Here is a 16,511-nt window from a genome sequence, read left to right on the forward strand (position 1 = left end):
TTTAATTCATTTTTATTAAGTATTCTCTCCTCTTCTCTAATTATAAGTCTATCAATAAATTCTCTCCTTTTTCTCACATTATAATTCTCCATCAATAAATTCTCATTTTCTTTTTCTACAAGTATAGTTTTACATCAACAACTTATCTCTTTTCCAATTTGCTCATTTCTAATTTTCTATAACAATAAAAATTATTATTTATACCATTTTATCACATGTAGATTAAAATACGCATTTGATTAATTCCCTTTGCTTTGTCTCTTCACAAAATTAATACTACTAACTTTTTATTCATTAGAACAAAATTATTTACTGTATTTATGAGAATAGTAACTTTATTTCCAAAATAGTAACTTTTATTTGCAATAACAGTAATTTTTATTCCCAAAACATTAACTTTTATTTACAAGGATAATAAATGTTATTCATAAGAATAATAAAATTTATTTATTGGAACAATAATTTCATTTAACTAGAGAGAAATGAAGTGCATATTGTTGCGGGACGGACTAAAAAAAATAGTGTATATTCTTGTGGGACGGAGGTAGTATTTGTTACAATAATGCTTTTATTGATTATATTAATAATATTTTATTAATTAAAATGATTATATTTTTAACAATTATAATCTCTTGTCAAATAGCAAACATAAATAACTTTTTTCTACAATAAATAACTTTTATTTGCAACAAACTATATTAGTAAATTTATATATTAAACACTAATTTTTCATAGTAAATGTAAATTTTATTCCCAATAACAATACTCTTTATTCTATGATGAAGTATAGTAAATAACAAGCTCTCTATCTATCCAATAGACCAAAGGATTTGAGTCATCACATGTTAAATAGAAACCTATTATTGATCATTTTAAAATAATAAATTTTATTCAAAAATAATAATTATTCTTGAAAATATCAACACAATGACATTAAAATATCAACACAGTATATTGAAATGTCAACAAAATTATTTGTTGTCATTTTAATGTCACTGTATTGACATTTTTAATTCACTGCATTGATAAGTTATCAGAGTTTGCAACTTAAGAAAGCCTCTCCTGTAACAAAAGCTATAGAAAATAACACAAAAAATAAGATAACGCAAAAATTCTTCATCATAATAACTATATTATTTTATTATAAAATTCAAATTTGAAGAAGAAAAATGTTTTAATTTTTATTTTTTTCATATATTAAAATAAATGATTTCACTGTTGTATATTTAGAATATTTTTAAAAAAAGAACAAGATATAAAAGAATAGTAGTACTATATTAAGTTATCAAATTATTTTATAATTAAATATAACATTTTAGTTATATAGTGTGTTAATTAATACTACTATAATGATAAATTTATAATCTGAATTAATATTTTTTAAATAAGTATTAAATTAACATGACATAAGTATATATATACATATGATTTTGTTTGAAATCCATTTATAACTTTAATGCATGATTCACGTTTATCTCTAATAAATGAGCATGCATTTAGATAAATGTATTTAATTTGATATAATTTTCCTTAACTAGATATATATCCATTTAATATAATATTAGGGTAGATTAGTCACAATATAAAATATAGTTATGGCAAAGTGACATAGGGGCATTATGTCATAGAGACATTATGTCTCTAAATCACTACTCTTTTTTATTGTAATGGAGCACTTGATTGAAACAGATAGTGGACTTACGTGGACGGATAAAAATTAATTTGTTACGTTATGACTCAAGATATGTTAGAAGGTAATTTTCATATAAAAACAGTACATGATTTGAGTCGAGCAATAGTATTAGTACTTTTTTTTTTTGAAATTATTTAGAAAAGTTGGAAGTCTGATGCATTCTCTTTATCTTAATGTGCGATGAGTCAGTCGCCATTTTCAAATAAATTATTTTTAAATTTCGGATTTAGAAAGTGTGAAATAATTATCTATCTATCTATATATATTAATAATATAAATATTGTCATCAAAGTGAGATCAATTTTTGGCACCACCATGCATCCTTACAATAATATTTTAATCTTATACTACCTCCTATACATCGGAATTCATCATCTTTACTCGTCACAAGTAAATTGTTAATATGATGCTTTTTATAGCCTTCTAATTAAAATGACATTAGTAATTCTGAGTTCAAATATCATGAGTAAATTCAGTTTCATTTCATCTGAATATTTGTCGAGTTTATACAAGATTATTTGATAAATAAAAAACTTCAAGAAAGTACGACGAGTACGCATATAAAAACATTTGAATACTTGTCTAGTCTATGCAAAGTTATTTGATAAGCAAGTATTCCAAAAACATTTGAATACTTGTATAGTCTATGCAAGGTTATTTGATAAATAAAATAATTTAATCATAGAACGATGTGTATAGTCTAGATTATTTGATAAATAAAATACTTTTTTTTTCTTTGTTAAATAAAATACTTTAATCATAGAACGTTGAGGAAGTATTCCAAAATAGTGCAAAGCAGTGCGCATGTCTTCAGCATTTGAAAACCTTAATCATAGAACGTTAAGGTTAGAAGATGCTAACCTTATTATTCAGCATCTTCTAACCTTAATCATCTCTTCTTACATTTGCCTCGTTAGAGAGGGAAGCTATAGACACCACGGTTTGATCCACGAATCAAGTCTCCAAAATATTACTAACATTTTTTCAACCTCTCAATTTGGATCTATCTTCTCAAAGATAACGTTGTTCTCAAACCACCAAATAAACCATGCATAAACGAAGAAGAGGGAGTTCCATAGTCTTTTTCTTTTTATCAACTTTGAAGAAAGATGTGTTCATCTAGTTGAGAAAGCATGAGATCAGACTCTTGAGCAAGCAAAATGATTAGATTCTAACATTTGCAACAAAAATACTAAAGGATAAATAGCATTAGGAGTTGCACACATGGTGGGACAATTATTCTCTACACTTGTCTTTCATAATTATTGTACAAATTCTATTTCTAATACATTCAAGACATATCCATTTCGCATCTCAAAAAATATTTTCCTCATTCATTTGCAATTATAATATGTAATGTACTATTACTTTGATAACTAAATTGATTACAGAAGAAGGTGAGAGTTAAGTGAGATCATCATCATCATAATATATCAATTTTTTATCTATATTTTGATATTCGTGACATAACTTTTTTTGTTATCTTTTCTATTGTAATAGTTTGGTTAATATACCGTCTATATATGACTTGTGTTTTTAACCATCTATATCAATATATGTGTGTATTTATCTGGACAAATAAAAGGAATATAACCACTATTACTAGACTTTGAAGCAGAGATCAATAATTCAGATCCTTGGTGAAGATAGATGTAAAGGTAAAGGAGAATCAACACACAAGACATTGCTCGTCAATTATTCTACAATTGATAAGAGAGAAAGCAATTGATGACAAAATTAATTAAGGAAACTAACAAGCTTAGGGTGTGTTCACTTTCATGGTTATAGCAAGTTAAGGCCTCAATTCTTGGAATTAACAAGTGTTCACTTTCTGAGAAATAATTATTGTGGGCCCTAGAAATAACGTCGGCCCTCACTGTTCCTTGCTGAGATAACCAGTTTTGAATTCTTGCAAAATTGGTGTTAATTGAAACTGCATCGGAAATTGAATCAAGAATTGCAGGCAAAATACCTTCTATAACCCCCTATTTTCAATGTCTACTAGGAATCTTTAAGATGGAAGAGTGAGGGCTTTTTAGTCAATGTCTACTATGAATCTTTAAAAAACATTATTTACATTACCAAATCTGGTGTTATTTCATGCAAACTAAACATCAAATAGTAGAAACGTTTCTGTGGGCCATCCCCATTCAATTATGACCTTGATATAAATCTGCTGAATATATAAAATGGAAAGTGAACACACCCTTAAATAGAAACTGAAGTAAATGGAAGTAGGGTTGGGTTATCTGAAAACTCAACATCAATACAACCCAATTTTTCATCCTAAGAGCATCTACAATGGCGGATGTCCCGGTGGACGTCGGATCGGCGTGCCGGACGTCCGCCATTAGGCAGCATGCATACGGATACAGACGTCCGCTGCGAACACCGGAGTTCCGCGGCTTTCCGGGACGTCCGTCGGGATGTCCGTTGGGACGTCCGCCATTGCGTTGACACGGCGGACGTCTCGATTTTTTATTGTTTTTTGTGGATGTCCGTCGGGATGTCCGCCATTGTGTAGTGGGATGTCCTTATGACGTGGCAGTGCAGTGGGATGTCCTTATGACGTGGCAGGAGGTGTTTTTGGGAAGTCCGACGGGACATCCATCCCATTGTGGATGCTCTAACCTATTATCCACATGGAATTTTCAATAAATTGATTGAGCTCTATATCCGAACATCGATAAGTATCTCATTTTGTCATTTTCGTTCATCCACCAATAAATGTTCCACTAACATTATTTCATTCACATTTCATTATAAAACTAATTCTCCATAAAAGTAGGACTCGATCACCTTCCACTAACCGTTTTCACTCACTTTTTACTATATTTCTTAAGACCCGTGTCCAGTCAAATTGTCCTTATATTGGTCGACGGAAGGAGTACAAACAATGTACTTCCTCCACTCTATTAGTGTTGATTACTCCTCCATCGGTGAAATATTATCCACTTTTGTCATTTCGGTCCAACCTCTGAATGTTGTCCATTTTGCTTTTTTTCCATTTTTGATAAATGAAGCATATTTTCCACTAACTCATTACATTCATATTCTATTATAAAACTAATTTATAAATGTGGAACCCATATTCCACAAAATTTTTCCATTAACTTTTATTCGTATTTCTTAAAACTCGTGCCGAGTCAAATGTGGATAACATTTCACGAACAGAAAGAGTATTATTTCCTATAAAAAAATTTAATTGCGATCCGGATATCAACGTAGCAGTTGGAAGAATACGTCGATTGAATAATTTATACGTAATCAACGTGTAATTTGGATGATCGATGTACATAATTGTGTAATTTGGATGATCGATATTTTTGTTGTCACGTCAACATTCGGATCACTACATTTTTTTAGTGATCATATTTTATTCTAAAAAATCAAAGGATGAGAATAAAATCGACAATTTACATAATTAATTTTTCTATTTCGTTTTTTCCCACTCAAAATATCTAGTAATTTTTATATTTAAATATAAATTTTTATGTTCTCTCCTCACGAAAACAACTTTTTAGAATATGAGTATAAATTTTTTAAAACCAATTTATTATAGAGACAAAATAAATTGAATGTGGAGTAGACGCTATTGAGCTGTAGAGAGGCAATACAGTGTGCCAAGTCAGCACACAGTAAATCATCAGACACACAGCTTTTTCCCATCTCACGGGTGGGGCCCACGCGCCCCTCTTGACTTGCATTTAAACCCTCTCTCCTCCACACATTGCAATTGTATTCACTTCTTTCTTCTCTCCAACCCAAAAAAAATCTCTGTTTTCATTCCGAATTTTCGATGCTACAAAGCCCCACACTCGCCTCAACATCGGCGGTTCCTCTCCAGCAATTCCGCAGCCGCAATATGTCCGTCCGAGCCGAGGCGGCGCAGCTGGCCGTGCCGGACCGGCGGAGCCTCTACGAGGTCCTCCGCGTCAAGCGGAACGCGTCGCAGGTGGAGATCAAGACGGCGTACCGCACGCTGGCCAAGCTGCACCACCCCGACGCCAGAGCGCGATTCATGGATTCCTCGATCGCAACGTCCGCGGACGGCGGAGACTTCATCGAGATCCACAACGCCTACGCCACGCTCTCGGATCCGAACGCCAGGGCGGAGTACGATCTCAATTTGACAGTCGATTCACGCGGGCGGTGGAATCCCGGCGGCGCAGGCGGTTACGGGAGCCCTGGCAGGGGGAGATTTTACCAGACGCGTCGCTGGGAGACGGACCAGTGCTGGTGATGCCGCCGCACTCTGTTAATATCGATTCAGGAAATTAACAAGTCGTATGTATATGCTTATCCTTATGCGATCCTTTTGATTTTTCCGATTTTTAGAAGGGGAAATTATTAGAATACGGTTTTTCTTTGGGTTTTTTTTGGAATTCTTAATGTAATTCCCCGGTGTAGAAAAGTATAATATTAATGAAGACAGATTATTGAGAATTTGTGGTGATTGAAGCAAAATTTAATCTCATTGGCTACCTTGAAGATCTATTCTCAGAAACAGAAAGTGGTGTGCGCGGAAATAAAATACTAGCAAGAATTAATAGAGATAAAGTATCTCCCCACCCCAAAACCAAGAGGAAGAAGGTTTCAGCCTTCCTTTCCAGTTTGTTGTTTGTGGAGAATCTGATTTAGTTGATTACTACTATTAACTAAGAACTTAATTTATATACTACTATCAAATAAATCACAGTCAAATTCTTGTAACATGTCCTGCACTTTTCAAATTCGTAAAAATTACAAAAGATAAGGCAAATTGTTTCAATTATTTCATCATCTCTTTTCCAATAATTACTATTGATGAGGCAACTTATTTATAACACGTGGACGTTTGGCAAAACGACATCGTCTGCGTAGAAAATGGAAGGGGTTTATATGATTTAATGTGGGGACAAATATTGAATTGCGTAAAACGGTTAGTTTATGATGAATTTAACGTATTGTTATGAATATAGCAAATGAAAATGTATTCATTTAACACCCAATTTCTCATTGTTGCCTTACTTGGATAGAACAAAAAGGGTTTAGAAAGAGAATAAATTGCTACATATGAAAATGCATTCATTGAACACCCAATTTCTCATAGTAGGGTATATTTTACTCCAAATCACTAGGTTTGGCATGAGGAAAAACATGAACGAGTAACTAAATTTTAGGCAAAGTAGGGCCACAGTCCACTCACTGCCACAGCATATCCCTTAATTGCATATATATATATATAGATATTTCAAATGAAACTGGGAAAATCAAGATGACAAACAAATGAAAGAGAGTCAAATCCAGACACAGAATTGTAACTGGACAGACAGTGTACCACAGTACAAAATTGCATATGGAAAAACTCACTAAAACTGCATAGTTAAAATTCACACAAACTGCTGCTAACAATGGTCCTATCATTCGGGGAAATGGCAAAAGATTTAAGCACCCAAATCCGAATGGCTCCAGCAAACCACATCAATCATTTAGAGCTCATGAGCATGGAGTTGATGACATGCATGATTAAGCGGATGTTGGCAAGTTCAGCACCGCCCAACGTTGGAAGGTTGCGTTGGTGGTTTAGTATTTGATATACTTGCTCAAAGATTGGGCGTACATGTACTGCGATCATCGGGTCAGTTGGATTTATTGCAGTCATAACCTCCCGCATCCACATTAACTTACGAGGTGTGTCATTGCTTATATCACAAGCCAATTGCTGTAGAAGAGAGAGAAGCACACCTTGGCTCAAAGGAAGGGGATTCACCGAACAAATTCCGGGTAAGTCAACCTGGGCCAAACCATACAAATTCATTACACTAAAAACATAGTCACGTTAGAAAACTGTCTGCTGTGATGCAGATAAATAGAATATAGTGCAGGCCCAAAGCTAAGTTGAGCAAGTTTTGATTAGGTATGAAGAGTATAGTGAGTATGGGTCATATTAGACATACACAACGATTTTCATTAGATCCACAATTTTATCAAATTCACTAGAGAGTTAGTCCAGCACAAACATCTTTGTTGCTAGTAATCCAAATTCACTAAGTTCAATATGCCACACAATCTTCTCATGCATCTCTCCTCTGTAAATTGCCTTTTTACCATGTGAACTGATAATATTTTCAGTTTTCTAACTGACTATCTTTTTGTTGAGTGTCAAAGTTATTCAATCCTCTCCAGTTTCAATTCTCAAGTGAAACATTCAATGAGGAGACACAAAGTGAGCCTCTCATCTCAAGTTTGACCAAATCCATCTTAAAACCTCCTAGCCATATTCCTACATTGGTACATGAGTATGATCTAGCAATTAGCCTCATCATTCTCCAACCATGTGCCAAAGTGACCTAAGTTAAAACCTGAACCCAACCACAGGAACTCAGAGTAAGGCATGTAAGTTGTAACTATCGTCAGCACAGACAATACCTGAGAGCACAGCCAAGATACTATATTAACATCACTCATCTGTAGGGCAGCGGTGAAAGCTTCCTCATACTTGCGCTCAGCAATTAATCTAGATAGCTCTTTGGTCGGGTCAGGGGGAAGCTCAACCTAAAACAGAAAAGCCTTTTATCAGATGAAATAGCTATAGACAGAAAGAATTTAAATTTTATAGATAACACAGCCAACAAAGAAAAATAACAAAAAAAATAGAAACAGCAAACCTTCTCATGAAGTGAACCCAAAGGACCATTACTTAGTTGACTCAATAGACTCGGAGCTTTAGAATTCGCTCCGGATACAGCAATAGCTAACAATTTTCTTTGACCATCAAGCAACTCGTTGCTCAAAGTTTGAGTCATTGATGATGCCGAATTTATAGCATCCTGAAGAGTAAAATAAAATTACTGTTAGGTGGATAAGAAGTACAATGAGATAAACTTTAGACTAAAGCTATCCTAAAAAGTAGCAATGGTGATATTTAAACATCATAATAACACCATCAACTTTAGTACCCTTAGTGCAAGCGCTAATGGAGAATGTGATGCCTCAAATTGTTGCTGAACCACTGACGTATGTTCAACCATTCCTTTTTGAAATGCTGTATCGACCTGCTCAAACATGGTCCTACATGACATCTCAAATGCAGGGATTACAGAACCTTCCAGGCTCGATTTCAGGGTTTCCTGCATTACAAAGTCAGACTAAATCATACTCCATCCGTTCCTTGTTAATAGATACATTTCATTTCGTCAAGGAGTTTAAGAATAGTGTGTTAAATGGATGGTGAAAAAAGCAAGAGAATAAAGTAAGAGAGATGAAGAGAGAATAAAATAAAAGGGAGAATTACTTTTTGCCAAAAAAAGAAATGACTCAATTAACTTGGAACTTCCCAAAATAGAAAAATGACTCTATTAACAAGGAACGGAGGGAGTAAAAAAGATTCAGGATAGACAAAGGGTGTTACCAAAAATGAATATTTTCTACTATAATGAAAATCCAGTTAACCATGTCTTGCAACATATTGATATAACAAAGCTCCCAGTTGGCTAGGTCATGGCTTCATTGACCTTATTATATTTGGTTTCACATTAGATCATTAGAAAGCTTTAGGCTAGAAAATGATACAATCTACATGCCCCATCTATCTACAACCCTCAATTCAAAGCAAAACAGAGCAACTGAGCATGATTATGCATGAATCAGATCTTTGATCTTTTAACTTAGATACTCCTAAGAGATTCACCCAAAGAAAAAAAAAAGGAACTGCAACCACCAGACGTAGTAAATCAACTATATTGTTGTTCAATACCTGAAGAGCTTGTTTGCCAGAAGTTTGAAATTGAACTTGGATTTGCCTAGCAACCAAAGCTTCAAGTTTGGAGCTCACTGATTTTTCCAACAGATTTACAGCTTTATCACCTACTCCTTTCTGATAACAAAAATCATGTAAGTTACAATACATGGTTGAACAAAAGAGAACCAAACTAACTGAGGTTCTAACCTGGAAGCTCTCTATAATGGAAGTGGAAATTGTTTTCTCAATGGCTGGCGTAATGGTGCGTGCCACAGATTGCCCAATCGTGGTCAGTTCTCTCTTGACAGTTTTCTCTATGATAGCAGGTAAGTCTTTGTTTAAGCAATTACTGATTGTATTCATTAGCTGTTGCATGCGCTCTTTAGCTGCTTTTTCCTGTTTTGCATTTTCATCTTGAAGACGAGCCCACAAAGCATCAGAATTGGCTTTGACAGCTTTCTCCATGCTTCTTCCCAAGGCTGCCTCAAGTCTTTTCCCCTCTTTGGTAACTGGAACGGTAACCATCAGTGCCATTTGTTTCTGCATTTCATTTTGCATGTTCACAATCTGCAAGAAAAGAAAGCAAAAAAGTAAAAATGAAGTAATGGCAATAGTTTGATGCATCAAGACACAGTAAATCCACATAAAATGGCAGTACTTGAATATCAACAATGTATAGGACTGCAGATTTGTAATATCAAAGCAATAAAAATTAATTTAAAAAACATAGATCAACTTACATGTTTAGCATTAGCTACAAATATATGTTCCCATACTCAGGTATCCTAATTGAGAATGTAGCCATTAAGTTTTCCATAAAGTTGTTCAATTTGGGATGTAAAAATAGTGAAATACAAAAATGAGAATGACAAACAACAAGAAGTCGTGAGCGAAGACTTCTCTTTTAGCCCTACAACTATTTAGTATACAATTCAGATGGACACAAATATTCACCGAGGGGCAAGGATAAAAGAGCAGACACTAGAAATCATGAAAGGTATCACAATGGTGCTAAAAAAATTACTGATGCAAGATCTATCATAAATACTAACAAAAAATGAAAGTAAAATCACCTGATTCAGCATTTCTTGCATGGAAAGCATTTGTGAAACTCCAGTTTCTGCCTGGGGAGTACTAGAGCTAACACCTGGTTCAACAGTAGAATCAGTTGAATTGAACTCACTAGGAGATTGTGAAGATAGGCCCGATCCTTGAGCACTCTTTCCCTTTTGCTTCTTCCCTTTCGTAGTTGGTGCAGTTGGTTGAGCAGCCAAAGGGGTTGAAGAATCGGTATCCTTCTGAGTCACATCCTTTGCAGAGTCATGACCTTCTTCCACTGTGGTAGAGGGTTGGGTATCTGCTTCTCTTCGATCTGTCCCACTAACCTGCCTAGCTTCCTCCACAGTGTATGTTTCAGGAGACAAGACGCGGCATTCCCGAGCTATTCCCATTCCAAGATCAGAAGCTTGAGAGCAAAAGTTTTTTTCCTTATTCTCTGACACAAAAGTCTCAAGTTCTTCTCGGGGCTCAATATCATTACTTTGACTAAATCTTGTTTCGCCAACAACTTTGACCTCTACCTCAACATTCCTTGTATCATTGCTAACTACCACATCTTGAATATTACGCTCACCCTCACTTTGGGGCTCAATTGCGTGGTTAACATCAGAGGATGAAGTGGCCATCAATATCTCAGCAGGAGTTACCAAATGAGTGGGGTGTTTGAACTTGATTGGATGATTGAGAGCAGCAGAAATATCATCTTGAGAATCATCATCCAATGAAGCAACATCAGACAAGTTTCCATGAACACTATCCATTGGTCTATCTACTGAATATTCAATCACTTTCTGCTCCGAAACTGGTGGGCCATGCTCAATGCTGCTTGATCGACTAAAACCAGATAGAGATCTAGAAACCCTGGGACTCAGAGGGAGTTGAGTTGAAGTGGCAAGAGAAATATCAGTTTCATTAACAGCTTTGGACAAATTAACTTGTTTGGACTCCATACTTGAGGTAGCAAACTCTTGTATAGCTGGTGACTCACCGGAAGCAGCACCAACCGCATACCTAATGGTTGATGCATTATCTAAGCCACCTTCATGCAGGCTTGCTTTGGGAGCTGTGCTAGATATAGAAATCTCTGATGGTTTACTGCCAGAAGGCTCCATCCTAGCAATCCCTTCAATACTTGCAGCATCCCGTGAGACACTAGAGTCTGTCTTCTCATAGACTACATTCTCTGTAGGGGGTGGCAGACACTGTGACAAGTCTAAAGCATACTGCTGAATAGCTTGTGTCTGGACACAATACACTGGAACAATTTGTTCACCATGAGGTCCTACTTCGCTTGTCCCTGTAAAACTGAGTATCGGCATAGTGACTGTAAATTCTGCTATATAATCAAAACAACTTGCTGCTGGGTTAGGACCATATTCCATGTGCACAGCATAAATAGCATTTCTCTTAGCATTTGCTAATAAAAGAAGGCCAGCTTGTGACAATGCTGCTACTTGATTGAAGAAACCTTCTTCTAGCCGACCCTCTGAACTTCTCAATTCCAACGTCTGGATACAATTCCATGATTCTGCGTCACTAGGAAGCAACCACCCTTCTTCACTTGCTGAAACCCATATCTTCAATTCTCGATTCAGGGGGCCCTGCATGAACACTTTGACAATTGAGTGCAGCAACAGAAAATCAAGAACACCGTCAAAATGAAGATGTCTAATCAAAAAACGACTCCCTCCGTCCACAAAAAATAGTCACATTTTTTCATTTTGGGGTGTCCACAAAAAGTAGTCCCACTTTTTCTCCCGTCTCTCTCATACTTTACTCACTTTTTCCCCTTCCCTCTCTTACTTTACCAATTTCGCATTAAAACATGTGCCATCCGTCCATCGGCCTATTTTTCAGGGACGGAGGGAGTAATAAATTCAGAAGATGAAATATAGAAAATTCTCCGCTGCATGTACCCCAGTGATAAGTATGATATGATCTGGGCGATGAGGAGCAGCCACAAAGGTCACGGATTTGACAGGTTGTCCATCATGTGGCCTGAGAACTGCAATTGGAGATGACTTGCGATCCTCCCAAATCTTTATCTGCAGTTACAAACAGAACAGGTATGAGAATGACCAAAATTATCAGAAAAGGGGCGGCCTAAGTGTGCAGAAGGAAATTGCAGATACAGAGTTTACACACTTTCGTAACATCAAATGTGCAAGTTTTTTTTTCTTTATGGTAGTGTTAATGAAGATTTTTATTTAAAACATCATCACAATTAATTACAGATATTGCTTGATTGATCAAGTACCAAATAAATCATTCAATGGTATTTTGATAGTATGAGCAAACTTTACAAATCAAAAGAGGCTCTTTTAGACTTAAGTTGCAATGAAGTATGCAAATGATATAAGGCAGCTAATTACATTCTACATACCTTACGTTCAAATCTTCCTTGGTTTTATATCAGATTTCATTTTCTTGCTTTATGGAATATCTGTCATAGGTGTTACTTTTCACCCCTATATTCTATATTGAAGTTATGTAAATTAATATCAAGTCTCCAGTATTTCTCAGATTACTTCATTGTATGCGTAGAGCATCAGCTTTTATCAAACCAGTAAAAGTCGTGGCTTGACTAGCTTCTTTATTTCCCCAAAAAAAATCTGCATCTTCATTGTATTCATTTAAAAAATGAGTGTTCTACCTTATTCTATCATTGCTTTTTAGCTTGCAGAGAATGGTAACAAGTCTTCAACCAAGTATTTTTATCCATAGTCCCCACGTGTGGTACAGATTGATAAGGATCTACTTCTAAGAATTTTTTATGTAATCCAAAAATTGATTCATCATCAGATCCTGATATTTCAGCATCTCTCCTTTTCGGAAAATTACATCCATTTCATTCTGTCAGATAGCTTTTTGAATGACATTTTCTTGCAGGGTCGACTGACTATAATCATTAAATTCACACGTAATGTAGAATCTGCAGCAGTAGTCATTACTCACAAACTCCAAGTAAATTTTAATCCAGACTTTTCATTCAAACATATTTTGCTTTCTTGACAACATATGTTGTAAAGAAAATAGAGTGTGGAAGTAAAAAGTAAGGAGATAGATCTGATAATACTAATATATTTGATCCATAGGAGAATATCCACTCTATCCATGTTATAGCAAGAAAAGTACAGTAGCTACTAAATATTGAGATGTCATTATTCATATCAATCAAGGCTAGCACTCAATGAAGGCAGTAAATAAAATTCCATCGGGAAATAAGAGAGTTTAAAAACAAACCGTTCCATCCACTGAAGCCGATACCAAGCGGGTGGTCATCCACTGGCACATAGACAAGTCAGTCACTTCTCCATCATGGCTGCCAACAAGTTGGACGCCATCAATCAACTTTTCAATTGGACATTTAAGTGGTTCCTCTGCTGAATACTTTTCACCTTTTCCAACTTTTGTAGTATCAATCTTCAGAACGCGCCTACCGATTCCCACTACAAGAACTTCCTGAATAAGGATAAATTTCTTGGTTAACTATTATTGTGACAGGGAGGTGTAAAAACACAACTACAGAACATATATAAAAGGGCAGTATACTTGTTTATGACAGTGCCAACAAACTCTAGGATGGAGAGATTCCCCCTCTCCAGTAATTTGTAAGGCAGTAACTATCTTTCCAGTAATCTGTGGCTTATCTTCTTCGTCAGAACCTTCTGTTATTTTCCACACGTAAACCCGCCCATCAACGCTTGCACTGTGTGGAGCACATTAGCATGTTAAGGAGAAATTAATTGGTGTGAAGTATAAAAACAGCTGGCGAAGAGTATACCTAGCCAAAAGGTGAACATCTTCAGCAAAGAAAGCCATGTCCGTGACTCTCTGCAAGAAAGTTCACCATTCAATACGTAAATCAGGACAACTTATTGATGCTATTGACGAACCAAGCTAACAAATGAAACATGTCACCATAAAATTACCACAAATAAGATCAATAGAGTAATTTTACCACTCTAAACCACAGATCATGCCATGGGATATCATACAAATTAATGCATTAAGTCTAGCTAACAAGGCAATCATCATATAGGATGTTCTACAAGGACCTAATAGTAAACTATCAAGTTCCACTAGTGTAACATATCCTGGAATCCAGAAAGATTGTACGATCAGTAAAACTATATTCCATTCCCACAGCAGAACACCCTTTCACTAATGCCCGAAAAACGACGGCTTAATCAGAACTTTCAAGACAGAGAATACATTTAGTTGCATCACACCATTAACTAACCAAAACAAAGATGCAAGCAAAATAAAACATGACCATAAGCAGTCAGAAACTACATTTGATTTAACCAACAGATTAATAAATCAATTAAGGGAAACAATATTTGACATACTTAAGTGAAAACAACAGAATCTAATAAGCATATAGTGGTAGCAACCTGCGCTAGACCCTTAAGCAAGGATCTCAAAGCAGTGTTAATATTGAGCACCCGGATGGCCCCCAATTTCAGCCCGTAACAGATATAAGTCTTATTGACCGCGATTTGCCTCCCCAAAACAAGTCCAGGATCTGATCCGTATTTTGTGATGGGTGTAACCTCAAGTTGAGGCTGAACTTCTCCAGGCAATCTAACATCTATGTCGTAAACAACATTACTTCCGATCAAATGCCGCCCCTTGGGAAGCTTACTACTTGGCATCCGCATTACCGGGCCATGATGTGAAACAACCATACCCTGGCCAGAAGAGGGCAAGACGTTCACATTCTGCGGCATAGAAAATTCAGAGCCCGATGAGGAAGTGGGGTGGATTTGAGCCATTGGCATTGACAGCTGCTGCGGAACAACATCCATAGTAGAAGGCGGCGCACTCAGCAACGCCATCAAACGAGCACCTGGATTATTAGGGTTTTGGGGATGGGGATTTGTGGGGTTCTGAAAATTATTTTGGTGCTGCGAATTAGGCGGCGCCTGCAGCTGGGGCTGGAGCGGCGGGGTGGGATAAGACATCGATCTCTGAGGGTGCACATTAGCATACTCCTGATGCGGCGGCGGAGGGGGGTTGGAGTAGGGGGTGTACACCGGGTGGTAATGGTACGGCGACGTCTGGGGGGAATAGGAGTAGTTCCCACTTCCGGCGCCGGTTGGCGGCGGATACGATGCCGACGGGACTGGGAAAGGAGCGGAGACCAAATTAAGGTTGGAATTAGCATTGCTGACGTTGTTGGGGAAGCTCTGAGGGTTAGGGTTGGAATTGGGGGTGGAGGTGGGATGCTGCTGCTGAGGCGGCGGTGTGGAGGGCTTGAATAATTTGTGCATATCGAAGGGACCTCCGCCTGGTGCGTGGGGATTGCCAGGGGAAGCCATCTGTATATGTATCTACCTATCAATCAATCGATCAAGCAAACCGATCGGCGCGGGTCGACTGCGAGTGTAGTATAAAATAAAAGAAATAACAAAAGATGAGATGTGTAGATGAAATAGAATAAGGGCATTAGCAATGGGGCGCCCTAAGGCGCGCCACGTCAGCAGTTTTATCCTCCTACCTCCCCACCTGCAGTGGGGCGCCCTAAGGCGCGCCACGTCATCATTTTTTTAATATTTACAAAATCCATACGAATTTAAAAAAAATAATAGAAAATCAAAACTGCGTGCCATCGTCCGCGACCTCCATAGGGCGCGACTATCGTCCTATCGTCCGCGCCCTATGGCACGCACCCGCAATGGGTGCGGACGATGGATGGCGCGGACGATGCGTGCCATCGTCCGCCCATTGCGGATGCTCTAAGACATACAAATAAAGAAAAATATAATAGTACTATTTACAAAAGAATAAAAAAAAGCAAACTATTTGAAGGAATAAATAGTTCACCGGTTTCGATTAACAAAATCAACTCAATTATAACTATGTGTACTTCTAGTAATTTAAATATAAATATATTTATAAATTATATATCTTGAATATAAATATATATTTATAAGTAATTTCAACATATTTAATTAAACTAATATATTATATATAAAATTGTATATTATTATACACACCAACGATTAATGTTATGCAATACTGTTCTTTGTT

The 16,511-nt window shown here is 36.4% G+C and overlaps 2 protein-coding genes across 2 annotated transcripts; one reads left to right on the forward strand and one right to left on the reverse strand.

The window, feature by feature from the left end:
• Positions 1–5,416: 5,416 nt before the first annotated feature.
• LOC121757129 (chaperone protein dnaJ 11, chloroplastic-like) lies at positions 5,417–6,139 on the forward strand. The gene has a single exon (XM_042152624.1). The coding sequence runs from the start codon at positions 5,493–5,495 to the stop codon at positions 5,934–5,936; it is 444 nt and encodes a 147-aa protein (XP_042008558.1). The 5' UTR covers positions 5,417–5,492; the 3' UTR covers positions 5,937–6,139.
• Positions 6,140–6,893: 754 nt separating this feature from the next.
• Positions 6,894–15,861, reverse strand: LOC121758222 (enhancer of mRNA-decapping protein 4-like). Its single transcript, XM_042153640.1, has 12 exons — positions 14,873–15,861; positions 14,260–14,309; positions 14,028–14,184; positions 13,719–13,937; positions 12,392–12,520; positions 10,490–12,076; positions 9,624–9,983; positions 9,432–9,551; positions 8,635–8,805; positions 8,344–8,505; positions 8,105–8,230; positions 6,894–7,469 (listed from the first exon to the last, which is right to left on the reverse strand). Exons 1-12 carry the CDS (start codon positions 15,797–15,799, stop codon positions 7,161–7,163), a joined length of 4,317 nt encoding a protein of 1,438 aa, XP_042009574.1. The 5' UTR covers positions 15,800–15,861; the 3' UTR covers positions 6,894–7,160.
• Positions 15,862–16,511: the final 650 nt, after the last annotated feature.

Source organism: Salvia splendens, chromosome 12, assembly GCF_004379255.2.
Source record: "Salvia splendens isolate huo1 chromosome 12, SspV2, whole genome shotgun sequence".
Classification (NCBI taxonomy): Eukaryota; Viridiplantae; Streptophyta; class Magnoliopsida; order Lamiales; family Lamiaceae; genus Salvia; species Salvia splendens.